This window comes from Alligator mississippiensis, chromosome 2, assembly GCF_030867095.1.
Source record: "Alligator mississippiensis isolate rAllMis1 chromosome 2, rAllMis1, whole genome shotgun sequence".
Lineage (NCBI taxonomy): Eukaryota > Metazoa > Chordata > Crocodylia > Alligatoridae > Alligator > Alligator mississippiensis.
In genome coordinates, this window is record NC_081825.1 from 50,308,119 (window position 1) to 50,323,542 (window position 15,424).

The 15,424-nt window shown below is 38.9% G+C and overlaps 1 protein-coding gene across 1 annotated transcript in view; it reads right to left on the reverse strand.

Moving 5' to 3' along the window:
• The window catches only part of TMEM156 (transmembrane protein 156), a 31,522-nt gene extending 16,853 nt beyond the window's left edge, over positions 1 to 14,669 (reverse strand). Inside the window, exons 1-4 of the mRNA XM_006273652.4 lie at positions 14,434 to 14,669; positions 8,482 to 8,703; positions 3,309 to 3,572; positions 357 to 467 (exon numbers count right to left, since the gene is read on the reverse strand). Of these exons, the coding sequence (XP_006273714.3) occupies positions 357 to 467; positions 3,309 to 3,572; positions 8,482 to 8,703; positions 14,434 to 14,521 (685 nt within the window). The 5' untranslated portion in view covers positions 14,522 to 14,669. The remainder of the gene's footprint in view (positions 1 to 356; positions 468 to 3,308; positions 3,573 to 8,481; positions 8,704 to 14,433) is intronic.
• Positions 14,670 to 15,424: the final 755 nt, after the last annotated feature.

Here is a 15,424-nt window from a genome sequence, read left to right on the forward strand (position 1 = left end):
TGGCTACCCAGAACCCTAGTTTGCAATGGAGTGAAAGGTCTATATCTGGCTTTCTCCTGTGCAAGTTGTTAGAGGGAAGTAGATCCCTGTACTGCTGCTATCATAAATGAATACACAAGGGAGCATCCAAAATTTAGCCCATCATATTGACGATTCTTTTTAGAAGGAATCATTTTGGTCTGTGAACTGAGACAAATTATTTTGTAGGAAAATAAGTGCAGTTTTAAACATTCAGAATGTAAAAAGTTGATGATGTAACAACACTGAAAAGAAATGTCATCTCTGGTAAATTCAGCACTGGTGTCCTAGGAGGACATAAATCAGTTGATCTCTGGGATTCATACTTCATTACTTACTGGCATGTTTTTTATTTTCTTGAAATACTTTGAAGGTAACAACAATGACTGTAAGCACAAAAACTAGTGGAAGAAGAACAAACCAAAGGATCTTCAGTGGACACATGGGATCTGTTTATAAAATGAAGAGATAAAATAAAATAAAGTAAGAAATGAATAGTTTGCTTCCATCCATCAATCTATCTAGGTTTTTGTACCCTATACATCACCATGGAATCACAGTCTTACAATTCAAAAGAAAAACCAAAAGGCTTTACCTCTCCCATCCCCTTTCCTCCACCCCCACCAATCACCAGCAGGTAGGGTTGTCTAGAATTTAGCTTCGTCTTCATTTGTACTCATCTGAAATGGTTAGGTGAAGTATGTGAATTAACAACTCATCTCACTTGGATAATTTTTTATATGTGACTTTTTTTTTGTCAGGGATCTGTATGTGTCTTCATTAATTACTTGGAAGATAGAATTGAGTGTACATTTAATACATTTGCAGATGACAGCAAGCTGCTAGGGTAGAGGACAGTTTGGAAGAAAGGATTAGGGTTCAAAATGATCTTGATATATTGGAGAAATGGTCTGAAATTAATCAGGTGAAATTCAATAAGGACAGAATACTGCATTCAGGATAGAAAAATCAAAAGTACAAATATAAACCAGGAAATAACTAGCTGGGCTGCAGTACTGCAGGAAAAGACCTGAGGGTTAGAGCAAGCAGCAAACTGATTATGACTCAACAGTGTGCTAGCATTCCAAAAAAAAAAAAGCCCATAGCATACTGGCATACTGGGCTGCATTAACAGGTTGCATCCATATCACAGTAAGAGATCCTTCCACTCTGTTCAGCATCGGGGAAGCCTCATCTGGAATATTGTGTCCAATTGTGGGCCCCTCACTTCAAGAAAAACATGGGCAATTTGGAAAGTCCAGAAAGCAACAAAAATAATTGTCAAGAAAATATGACTTACAAGGAAAGGTCAGAAGAACTGGGGTTATTTAGTCTGGAGAAGTGAGACTGAGTGGTGGGGATTTGATAACAGATTTTCAAATATAGAAATATATGTTACAAATATGCTTTGTGTCCACAGGGGACAGGATAACAGTCTCAAATACACCAAGGGAAATATAAGTTATGTATTAGGAATAACTTTCAAAATATGAAGATGGCTAGGTATTAGACCGATTAACTTGAGAGTTGTGGAATCTCCATAATAACTGGAAACTTTTAAGTGTTTGTATATTAGGCAAACACTTGACTGGGCTAGTTTAGACTGAAATGATCCTGTCTTGAGCAGTGAGTTGGACTAGATGATCTCCTGAGGTCCCTTTGCAGCTCCATTTCCCAAGATTCTGTATCAACAGTTGTATGTAGCAGGAAGGCTTATAACAACAAAGAATTATATATTATGGCAGAAAAATAGAAGGAACTTGCCCAGTGTGAAACACGTATCTTTGCTAATATCCACAGCCTGATGATCCCTCAGCATACGCTGGAGGAGATAACATTCTATATATAGAAATCCTCTTACTTAGGAAAATGGGAAGAGAGTCCAACTTCACGACCCATCCCCTAAGGAAACCCTTTTGCTGTCGTTTTATATGAAAAATAAAACCTTCATGGGAAATTGGACACAAGTCAGGCTGAGGCAGTTGTCTGTGGTAACATCTACTGAAAAAACCGACCAGAATTTTGTATAGAATTATGTAGATTATTAAAGCTTAGAGCTATAGAATTGTAGTTACATTAAGTTCCTCTAGGCCCCTCCTAAAGCAGGTGTCAACATAGTGCCTTTAGGTAGCTCCTACTAAGACATCTACCCTTGAGAGATAACTTCATAGTCACTCATATCCTTCCCTTTGCAAAAGGCAGTTTCTGAGACTGTCACACCTGCCTACCATACTTGGTTTATTTATTGGGTTTTATTCTTCTAGTGCTTATCCAGAACTCTAAGTGTGTCCCAGGCTTTTGGCCTTTGTAAACAGTAGGAAGAAAAAGAGTTGTTGTTTTTTTTTTAACTTGAGTTAGCTAACTTAACTAATTCAGTATAAATCCTAGTTAAGAGAAAGTGGTTTGTAGTGTTCACACAAGGTATCACAATAAATTAAAATCTAGACTCTATTATATTTTTAACCTGATAATTCTTGTGAAAACTATGAACTGTGTTCTGTATGTTAGGGCTCTATTTCAAATTAGCTGAGCTAAGAACCTATGTACTTGTCCTCCTGAAGACACAGCCTAAAATACAGAAGTTAAAACTGAGAATTTTCAGTATATAAATAAAAAAAATGATAAATTAATACAGTTTCCCAGTTGCAAATACTACATGTGGGGGTGGGGCAATAGGCATGGTAGGCAATCAGCCAGGAGAACTCTTTAAAGGACCACATAGCACAAAGAAAGACTAAAAAAAATTGCCAGGCTGTCTGCTGGAAAGAGACAATTAGCTGAGCTAAAGATTTTTTCCTTACTCATATAGTACTAAGAGTATTAGTGGGACAATGTAACAGGGCACTAAGAAAAGTCAGACCTATGGCCCAGTACTTCTTCCATTAAAGTGGATAGGAATTCTAAAATTTACTTCAAAGGCTGAAGGATTATACCAATTAATCTGGCAAAAGAAACAAAAACCCCCAAAAAACAAAATTAATTTTTGTTAAAGACAAATTCAATAAATTAACAATAAAAAATAAAATGTTAAATTCACAGATGTTAGTTTTCTTGGATTATTTCCAGAAAATATAAGGCAACACTGTTGGAGCAGACCATCTAAAAGCCTTGTTTGCCAAGCAAGGATGGTCTTTCACTAGTTTAATCAAAATTGCACTGGATTCTTGGGGTGATTCTTTCAAGTAGTTGCTTACAGCATGAATTGCCTGCTGGAAGCTTTTCTTCCTTAGTGCAAGGTTCACATTATTTCCAAGTTTGATTTCCCCGCTGATTCCATTTTCATAACTTACTTTCCATGAAAGATGTTAGTTGCAGTGAAATATTTATACAGTCATTCTGGTCTTCCATCATTGCTGTTATACATGAGTAATATATGTTTTCATCTGTTGTGTTTCCTCTTCTGCTTGTAGACTTTTTAATTTGGACTTCCAGTATATAGTAAGTGTTAAATTCCTCACTCTCTTCATTCTCATGAGCCACAGTGAAATTGAAATGTTTATAGACAAAAATAAAATCTTTTGCTTTCATTTCTAATGATCCATTCACTCTTGAAACTACAAATAAATAAAGAACGTTAAGATATGCTATGTACTACACAATACTAAAAAAAGAAATACAGAAAAACTCTACTAAGTCTCATTCCTGTAAGCAAACAGTGAGATACATCATTATTGACAGGGAGTAAAATGAACAGAAAGATGTCACATTAGATATTCTAAAGAGATCTGAGAGATACTGATATTTCTAGTCAAAATGTATTTGACCTGAAAATGACAGTGAATTTTTTGTTGTTTTATCTACCAGCTTCAAGGTGATCATTTTCTGTGTTTGGTGGTTGGGGGCATGTGTACACAAGTGCCTGTTTGTTTCTGTCCGTCACTGTCAGGAATAGCACAGACCAAGAATCAATTCAGAAAAAAACAGGTAGGATACTCATAGAAAGTTGAGCTGGATATGACATATAAGGTCGTTTGGTTTCATAATTTCATAGTTTATAGGGTGGGAAGGGACCTGAACAGATCATCAAGTCCGACCCCCTGCCCTGGGCAGGAACAAGTGCTGGAATCATAATACCCCCAGCCAGATATCTATCCAGGTGTTTATACATGTGCTCTGGCAAAGGCTTTGGGGGGGGGAGGTGGCACTTTAATTAGAGTGGCTTGGAGAGACGCTCCAATTGAAGTGCCCAGAGCATTGTGTATCAGCATCCCCACACTGAAAAATGGCAGCAGGGACACTTTAACTGAAGCTCGTCAAACAAGCTTTAGTTAAAGACCCCCTGCCACCTTTAATGCCTCATGCCTCCTGCAGCTGGGAGGGTATGGCAACCGCCTACAGGTGGTGGCAGTGGTGGCAGAAAGGGGACATGGCAGCGGTGAGCGGGGACCGCCTGCAGCTTGGGGGGTTGTTAGCAAGCAACGAGCAGCGATCAGCGACCGCCCGCAGATGACACCAACAGCATCAGCAGGGGAGGGAGAGAGGTAGTGAGTGGCAACTGGCCACAGACGCTGACAGCAGGAGCGGCCAATCTCAGGGGGGCACAGCCAATCTGAGGGGGTGCACATGCACCTGCGTGCACCCCCTACGCTTCGCCAATGCCTGCTGCCATTTCTCAGTGCAGGGACACTGATACATGTAATGCTGGAGTCTGCTGGAGCATGGTAATTACCACACTGTAATTACTGTGTGTCAGAGCAGCCTCAATGAACGTGTATAGAGCACCCATATACATTCCCATTTCAGACTACTTCCTGCCCATTTCAGACTATTTTCCAGAGTCTCATCCAATTTTAAATTACTCAAGTTATGGCTCTTCCACTCTGCCAACAAATTACATTTGTATAAATCTGTCAAAATCAATAGGATTGCACAGGTGTAATTGAGAGCAGAGCTTTTCCATTTTTTTTATTCTCCATACCTGTACAGGTGACTATAGAATGTTACGATTTCTTAGACTTTGCATTTGTTTAGTCAGTGTTCTGTTTTGATTATTGGACATATAACTCATTTTAGAAGGACAAAGCTTGGGTGTGTCCTCTCTCCTGGCAGTACCCAGAAGCAGTGGAGGCATGCTAATGTGGGAAAGCTATGCCTTATCCAGTCTCAGTGCCATTTTTGGTACTATACACCCAGGGATATTACAAACTAGAACCACAACAATGTGCACTTTGGTTCCACTTCTCTCTATTCTAACCACAGCCTATCCTTACTAATCATTATTTGTTTTATTATCCTGTCTTCTAATGCACTCTTCAGACATTTGGGGCAAAATTCTGTTACCTCTTGCACACCTAGATTGTACTTACCTGGCCATGTGACTGGCATTTTTGACACTTACACATGGTTTACAATTCTGTTCGCCTAGCAGTATGAATGTGTAAGTACCTACACATTGTAACAAGGTGCCAGCCCAGGGCCGGGTCTCATGTCAGCCCACCCACCTGTCTAGGGCAGTCTGCCCCATCTTGCCTGCCACAACTTGATGTTCTCTGATATAATAAGTGGGAGGCTGCCCATAATTGCCCTGATGCCAAGGGGTGCTATCCATGGCTCCGTACCTTCCCTACACTGTGGCCCATGCCTCATAGATGGCATCCAGATTATTATTGCTCCCCAGCTTCAGTCCACTGTTGGGTCTCTTACACACTCACTCTGCCCCCCTCTCACAGGGGCATCTCACACGCTGCCCCTCACTGGGCCACTCAACTGCCCTGCTCCCTTGAGTAACCACCTTTGGGCCATCAGGCTTCACTACTCTCACTGTGACACAGCACATGCAGCACCTTCAGTTTGCTCAAGCTCCGCTACTCTATGTGGCCTTGTCCTTGTGCCAAACACTGGGCTGCTTCTGCCCCTAGCCCCTCACTGGGCAACTTGTTCCTGTTCTCACTCATGAGGGTTGGCCCATGTACTGCCTTTCAAGCTGCCTTTGCAGCTCTACTCAGTACACCCCTGGTGCAGCCCTTCAGGCTACCCTCAGCAGCCCTACTCTGCACCACACATGCACAGTCCTTCAAGTGCCATTATGCACCCTACTCTATACAGGCCCTCACATCAATACCACCCCCTCTGGGGCCTCCAGGGTCTTACACCCCTGCTGGGCTCAAGTGCTGCTTTATAAGCGTGTCTGCCCCCATGCTTTCACAATCACCCACTAGATGGTGGGGGCTGGGGTTAAGGCACCCCTACCCACCTTTCACTGGGGAGGTAACTGGCCTGGAATTTATTGGGGGCTATCCCACCACAGACAGACCCACCAGGCTACCAAGAGCCTCCTGCCATCCCCATAGTTCCTGCCCTTACCTCCAAGATGTTCTGGGAGCAGCTCAGCCAGATGTTATTTCCTTGCCTGCTAGCATCAAACTGCTGTGTCCAGCCCTGAGAGCTAGGCTCAAAAATGGCCGCCCCCATCAAGAACCTGGTGGCTGCCTGTGTCCAACACTTAAAGTGGCAGGGACCAAAGTGTGCTGCCACACACATATGTTGTGCATATGCAGTAGTCTGAGCACTGGCCAGGCAGGTACATGTCTATATTTGTGTGTAACTAAACAAAAGTCTTGGAAAAAATTAAGAGGAGGCGGCCCCCCTGTTTTCAGCACCAAGAGCTAAGTGGCTAGGACACTCGTACAGGAAGCAGAGCGCCTGAGTTCTAGGAGACCTGAGCTCTAGGCCCCCCTCATCCAGAGGGAAGTTTGAATCTCTGTTTTCCTACAGAGCGCTCTAACCACCAGGCCATTGGCTAGGCACTACCCAACACCCTCTTTTTGAAACTTGAGTCACCATATATTGCATTTAATAGTCTTTGGATTAAATGTGTGGGGAGTAGTGGGGAAGTTTTTGCCTCACTAGAAGCAAGGGTCCAGGCTGTTACATAGGAGCTGTTCCACTGCAGCAATCCTAGACACCCATGAGCAGAGTGGTACTCAACTTATCTAGCCATGCAGGCTGCATGCGTGTCACAGGACTGGTCCACGGGCCAGATGCCATACATGGGGTCAGTCCACAGGCCTGATCCAGCAGCGGTTGGAGCAAAGGGTTGATCCATGGGTTCAAGCCAGCACACCCACGTGCCAGATCCAGCCACAGAGCAACCCTGGACCCTAGCCCAGCTCCACAGACTGAATCCAGCTACAGAGTGACTTTGGATGATGGCCTGACCCCACTTGCCAGTGTAATTCAGCATGTGGGCCTTGTCATCTGGACTGCAGGGCTCGCCACAGGTCTGGAAATTTGGCAGCGGGTGAACTGTAGCAGTGTTAATTTCTGCTGCTCTGGGAGCAATTAACACTGCCACTGCTCCCACACCACACCACCAAATTTTCGGACCCTCAGGGAGCCCTCTAGGCTGGATGACATGTCTTGGCCAGATACAGCCTGTGGACCATGGGTTGCGCACCACTGCTCTAATGTTTCTTTTTCCTCTAGGCCCCATAAACCTCCTCCTCTTGGCTACCTAGGGGGGCAGCTATAAAAGCAGAGCCTAGAGCCAAAGTCTCCTGCTTTCTAGGAAAGGTTTAGCTATTGAAACTAAAACAAAATGCTTCTCCCCTCGCTAGTCACAGTTTTTTTGTCTAGCTACAGTTTAACTACTTGCACACATACATTGTGTGTACTTATGAAGCTGCATAGCCTGCTATGCATGTTCAGTATATACATGCGCATATATACACATATAATAATACAGGATAACGTCACTGCAAACTGTGTAAGTGCCACAAAGGCCATTTACGTGGCGGCATACTGTCATTAGCACATACAAGGTAATAGAATTCATCCTCACTCTCATTGTCTTGTTCCACCACAAGAAAAATCTCTTTTGATCAACTATATTCCATTCATCCTGGAATATTATCTATCTGCATGTACAGTTCCATGCCCAAGTAACTGAAATTAATAAGAAAGTCTGTATGAAAGCTATCCCAGAATATAGCCTTTTAAGAATAAATTGAAGATCAGACCAGAAAAGGGAAGATGGGAAGGATGGAAAAGTAAAGGAATATAACATAGTATATTTTAATATAGTATATTTTGTGTGTAGCCTTCTTCCTGGCTGCTGGAATAGGCAAGATCAGAAAAGGCTCCCTGCAGTCTTTCCTCATAACTTCCTACTTCTGCAAAGGAGCCTAATACAAAGCCTGTGGAAGATAATGGAATGCCTTCTTATAGGGGTTTGGATAAAATCCCAGCACAGCAAAATCAAGAGTTAGCTCTAAACCTGAATTTTGCACTTATACCCAGGCATAGATTCCATGGCCTGCCTCTGCATCTGAGGGGAGACTTTGGCATTAACTGTGCATTTTGTAGGAAAGCAAGAAAAACCTACTAAGTCTACAAAGCAGAATTCATATGAATCAGAATAAAGCTTTCATCATCTTTTAACTGGCAAAAAAATAATAAATCCTAGTTAGATGTAATTAACTGCATATAAATAATTATTCGTTTTTCTTTGTTCACTTTCTTTACCTTCTGAATTTACAATACGTTGTTGCTGTTCACTACTGGAGACTTGGCAAACACTTGGAATATTCTGAATATTGGATTGATTAACAAAGGCCTTCAAAAAGACAGTCTGGTTTTTCCTTTTATGTCGAAGGAAGCTTTCATAAGAATTGTTAAAACCACAAAGTGGAAAAGTGATGTTATTTAGTGAACAAGCATCCATGCATGATATAATAATAGCGCTTTCTGTAAAACAAAAAGAAAGACAAAGTTCTATATTGGCGGGCTCCTCATACAGGAAACACATAGTCAAATGAAAGGACAAAAGTAGCTACTCTTTTACCATGATACAGTGAAATGGACAGTTTATCGCATGAGAATTTTAGCCACATATTGAATATATAATACCATGCAAGATTATGCATGCAAAATGCTCTCACATTCTACATATTAGATTTTATTGCTCAGTAATACTAAATCTCTGCTAATACTAACCTGAATTCATAGTTGTATCTAGGCACTCACCTATTTCAGAGCTGTTAAGTTTTTATTGTTTTTTTTTAAAGATGAAGCCCTTAAGAATGAAGTTTGCTCTGAAACCATCATAGTTATAGTAAGTCATTATGATTATGTAGACAAACAGCTCTAAGCAAATTTAAACCCATTTCCAATGACAATGTTTCCATAAGGTGAGACTATATAAAGTATACCTGAATTCTCCACACTACAGCTTTTGTGTGTTCTAATGCTCATAAAAATTATCTACCATTTTTGTCTCCTATCTTTTCTCCTTTTCTCTGGCTTCCTTGTTAAATTTCAATAACTGTTGGTTGTAGACAGCATTACTGTAACTCAAACAAAGATACCATAATATTTATAAGTAATTAGGGTTTTTTTTCAGTTTTCTTACTCTCTTCAACATTAAATAATTGCTAGAGAGGGATTTCACTTGTATCTTTGGAATACAGTAATCTTAAATTATTTTAAAATCTGAAAATAATTTTAAAGCAAAAGATACTAAGACTGAACACCAATTTCATTCTTAAGAAAGTAAATAATTACTCTCTCTGCTCATGATATCATAACCCATGATCCAGTAGTTCACCTCTCCACTTCTTACATATCCTTTCATCTTCATGAATAGGAATTTATGCATGCAACCCCCATTAGGGAGGATAGGTATTTAGTGGTAATAAATTCTCATACATAGAGATAATAATAGATCTTTTAAATACACCAACGCCCAGACTGCAGTCTGATGGCTTCAATAGGTTATCTGTCCTAGCATCCAGGGAGACTAGCCTAAGAATCAGTGAAGTGAAGGATTTCAGACAGGATAAAGAAATGGCATCCTGAAATAAATGCCAAAGTCAATTACCTTCACTTCTTGGTGACAGTAGATTAGAAAGTAATATATACTCCATAAAAACACAAATGCAGTGATTTATGGACTACTAGACTATGTACATAAAATACAAGAAAAGAAGTATTATAATATAATAAAGAATCAATATTAATCCAAAAGTAGGGGTTGTTTCTTCCCTTAGATTAATCAAGGGTTTTCTTCAAAATGTAAAGAAGGCAGTAATGGCAAAGTGAACTCTTTCAGCCACATTTTGGTTGTCCAAATAAATTTCAAGAAAATGGTCTTTGTGCAGAGGATCTCTGTGGGAAAGTGTAGGGAGCTGAATGGAATTCTCACTCCTGCCAGAAAAAGGAGAGATGCTCATCATTGTAGTTACTTTGCAGTCACAGCTACAGTTCCCAGGAAATGTAAATAGCCCTTCTGTGCTACATGCCTTTCACATGGCACATGCAGACACAAGTTAATGAAGGTGCTCCACTTTGGAGCACCTTCATCTGAACCCTCATGTAATGAGGGTTCAGATTGTTGCAGGCTCAATCCCTTTTAAAGCACTCTGCAGCCGTGTACTTGTGTTAGGTCACAGCCGTAGAGCATTTTCAGGGGCCAAATCAGGCAAAAAATTGTCCCTTCTGTCTGCACCTCAGGATTCTGGACATGTAGTTTGGCATCCACTGATTGTGTTGTGAGAGAGTATGTATATCTATCTGTAATCAATTATGAAGTCCATTTCATATTACATGCTCAATCTACAATTAAACTTGCCTGAGTGCAGCCTGCTATGAAGTGGTTTTTGACCATGACCCAATGAAAAACATATTTATTCTTATAGAAGTTATAAATACATATTAAAATACTGTACATTGGAAGACTATGAATATTGCCTTACCCAGGAAAAGTGCTTGACATTTCATTAAAAGACCACTGGGAAGCTAGCAAGATTGTAATGTAGGGCCAGTCTCAGCTGTCACTGTATTGTGAGCTCAAGTTTATGAAAGCTTAAGATCACTATATCTTAGTTAGTCTATAAGGTGCATATCTACCTTGCTTTCTTCCGTGACTTCAGACTAATATTGCTAAATACCTCTGTCTCCTTAGAACAGTGGTTTGTATGGTGGGTGGAATAAGCATCATTACAGCAGGAATGAAGCTTCCCTCTGAAGTACATGGAACGAAGACAGAGGTTTCCTGAGAGTACGGTGTTGCTTGGTGCAAGTAATGGGTGCAATCATTGCTATATAATGGCAGGAGAGTGTCAGCAGGAGGGACTCTGCATATCTGAAATGCTGACAAACCCCAGCCTCACAAGAGGAGTGTGCATCTTCTTAAGAGAGAGACATTCTCAAGAGACAATGCATCTAAAGACTATTGTTCTATTTCTAAAGGTCTGTTACTAAAGGAGATTTACATTAAAAGTTTCTGTGATCAAGGAACTATTTTTACTAAGCCAACAATTAGAGCTACTTAGGAATTTTCCATTAGAGTGATTCCACAAAAAAATTGATTTTGCCAAAATGTTTCTTTTCCATTAGAAGCATCTAAATGAAACATTTCATTCTCAGTTGACTTGACATGAATTAGATTTTTTTTTTATTTGACTGCATGCTTTGTTTTGAAACAATTCAATAACATATTAAACTGCAATTTTCTGCCATGGTACATTGCTTTATATGTGTCATAGTTCTGGGGAACTCCTGACACAATACTCATTTCTCTGTGACCAATCTTTGTGGTGAATCGTGGGAGTGTGATGGTTTGCCTTATATAAGATGTTTCCCAGCAGGGAGCCAGGCCTAGAGTGAGAATGGGGATATCAAACTCCAAAACTATAATGGCCCTAAGGCATTGTGTTACTATAAGGTGATACAGTTTAAAATTATTCAGAATGAGGCAATTTGTGTCTTTTCTGAAATAAAAATATTTTATTGATATGTGTTGAAATGTCACATAGTGTCTTCTCAGTAGAAAATGTTAGCAAAATTAGACATATGCAGATAGAAATTTTCAGAATTTCTGTTGAATGGAAATTTTTAATTTTTCAACTTTCCTTCTCATGCTAGGATGAAAACATTCTCTGAAGCAGAAATCACAAATTTCTTTCAGCCCTCCCTGTGTTCCTTGCTTACATGCCAGATTAAAGAGTAACCTAGAAGCTTACGCAGTCTGCGCAAAACTCTGTGGGGAAATGTAAGCAACTGGGTATCTCAGGAGGTCTCAGCCACTGATTTCTGGCTCTAAGGAGAGTGACTGGTAGTACTCATGTCTCCAAAAAGGTGTCAGACAAGAAATCTGAGAATGGAAATAAAAATATAGAGACAAAATTGGCCTGTACCCAGACCCAGCTGGGGCTTGGAATTACATGATAGCTAGTGATTGGGACCACTTACAAGAGATTAGTAAACATACAAAGAGAATGATGCAAGGTGGACTATGTGCTGCTCTCTATTTCGACTGCGCATCCCCCGCCTCCTCCTCTGTTGTGGAGACAGCTGACATGGAATTTGCCACTCACTTCCTATACCACCTATTCACACCATACCATACCTCTCGGCTTTCCTACAGAACTGTACCAGAATTACTGCTTTATAGGCCCTGCCTACCCACAAAAGAATAGAGACAAGATATGTTTTACAATCCCTGATATTTTCTTTAAATGCTGAAATATATAGTAGTTAAGGTAACAAGATTTTGCTGTATTTAATATTATTTCAAACAACTACAGTCAAATAGAATTAAGATTGAGAGTTCATATGAGCACTTAAGGGTAAACAAAATTATAAAGGCTGTAATTATTCTTAAAACAAGGATTATAAAGTCAGGAGATTCAGAGTTAAGGTTGTGCTAAAAGAAACACACACACGTTAAGATATAGAAATAAACAATGACAGCACTCAAAGTTCTATAACTCTGTTATTCTGCAGTGAAGTCATGCTATAACTACACACTCATGATTGTGATTCCAGGTCAAATTAAACTAGTTTTCAAAACACATTAATGTCTCTAAGGTTGTTTGGGTGATTTTCCATAATTTAACATACCAACTCTGAAAGTTCCATAAATTCCATTGAACTCCAGTAGACCCTCTCCCCCAAATGATTAGTTTGCAAAAGAAGATGTTTAACTATGTTCTTGTTACTCTAAGGACATGCATAGAGTTATATTCCAAGCTGCTAATTTGAGTCCATTTACACCGCTTTACATCAGGTCAGACTTTGCTATATAGTTATAAGAGTATAAACAAGGATTATAACCAGTTTAAAAGTTGTTAGCTATATTTGTGCTGCTTCCTGTGTGCCGTATACTCTGTTCTTTTTCCTCTGAAAATGTCACTGTTGAATATAGCTCAGGGCACAACTAGGCTTTCTAATTTTGCAAACATTGTTGTTAAAATTTAGCAGGTGCAAAATGTCAAAACTGCAGAGGCTACACCAGCTGTAGTATACAGTGTTACCTAACAAAAAATCCATTGGGTAGTATAGTTGCTACATGGTAACTGACAGCAACATCAATATGTTCTCCTTTGGTAAGGTTAATATCATTATGGTATATCTGTGCAATCTGTGCTGAACTGCAGTTTGAGTGCTAATTTGTACTTTGGTCACTTTTACATAAAGGTAAATGCCAGTTGTGTCAACATGTTAATTTTGCTTACACCTCTTTACCTGAAAACTTAAAGCAGCCTGACAATCTTAGAATGTTTTTAGTTACACATTATCATGTGTATTATATTTTAATTAGAATCCAGACAGTTCTTGCCTGGAAAATTGGTATGTACAGTCAAATGCAAATAAAGCTTCCTAAACTTGATATATTTTTAGTGTTCAGTTTTTACTGAATATTATTTTTATAAAGAATCAACACATAGTCTTTGGGGGACACAAGCCATCTTTATCAGATGGAGACTACTCATTTTATCATGTTTTCAGTGGCCTATCTTGGAATACAGATTATAAACCATGTTTTATTCTTATCTCTGGATTTAGCATTTAATGTATAATAATAATCTTATAAACTTCTTAAGTCTCTCAGCTTTCAATTTCAACCTCTATAATCATCAGTTTATATAGGGAAATCACATTAAGAGTTTTATTTCACTCAGTTCTACCCATTCTGCCCTACTTTTGCTTTAGTTTACTATTACCTATTACTTAGATAAAATCTTCAGAAGTTTTACATATCTTATGTTCTTTGTATAGATGAATAACACAGTAATTTTACAAAAGTTTTTATGCCTTTGGGTATATGGAGTTTAAAACATTATCATTCTAACAGGCAGTTATCTTCTAGACAAAAACACTGCCAGAAGGCAAAAGTACATATTTTTTAATTTTATCTTTTAAGTTAAGATTTTAGAAGTACAAAATTAAGTACATTAAAACATCTACAATATTTTCCCTTGTGGGATAAGTAACTTTCTTCACAGACAGTATATATAGTTAACTTCATTATAAACAAGAAGCTAATTGAAATAACATTTTATAAATATTTTGTAAAGTTTACTATCAGTAAGAAAACAGCATCGTAGCTCCTTGGGGAAAGTCCATGTGACTTCTTTAAATGTAATCTGACCTTAAAATAAGAAGAGACCTTGTTTGTTAAAGCTAATCACTCACCTTCTTGGATTTGGAAAAATTCAGGCAAACTTATAATAAACATGATAATTATTGCTATTAATAATTTCAGAAGATCTGCTTTTCTCATAGTCAAGCACGTGTCACTGAAGAGCTCCCATCTAGCATACTAGTGATAAGTTCCTTCCTGGTTTAGCTTTTAACTTATGCAAAATACTTATTCATTTCCCTTTTCAGGCAAGACTTTCTATTTCTTTTTTGACGTCCCGTTACAAGACATGACAGAGTGCCAGATTCTCCTCTTGTGTACACTGTTGTAAATGATGAGTAACTGTACTGCATACAACAAAGGCACACTAGTGCAAAATGGTGTAAGAGAAGAATCATGCCTACAGACATTTTCATTATTCAAGATACTCTTTCAAGAAAAATATCACCCTCTAATGGCCACTTTCACATACCATCTAAACACATGATCTACGTAAGTTAATACTTTCTGTGAAGGAATCCCATTCTCATTTGCCCAAAAAGATAAAAAGAAAATGAATCACTACCCCTAGTTTGAAAGTTTTACTATGTCATTCATTTAAATAATTCTGGAAGGCTAGACAAAGAAAATGTTACATGAAAGAAAATGTCATTAAAATACTATGTCTTCTAGCAAACAAATATGTGCTATAGTAAACACAATAAATATGATGTCAGATGAGTGCAGTATTAGCAGCATGGTATCTTGAAGAGCTAGCAAATATGTTCATGACATGCAGTGTTTTGGTTTGTATTTTCTTACTCTTCAGGTAGTAAGAGGAATGGAACAAATGACCATCACTTCTCTACACTGTAGCGATCAATTTACAGCTTAGGCTTTCTGTTCCAGCTCACAAAAGAGTTGTCTTTCATTATGACAGCTACAGGGAAAGTCCATAATTTCTTTTTAGAATGCAAGTGAGACTGTGAGGGAAAACTTACGAAATGAATAGCTTACACAAAAGTCCTCTGAATAATACATTCATAAAAACAAACAGTTTGACTT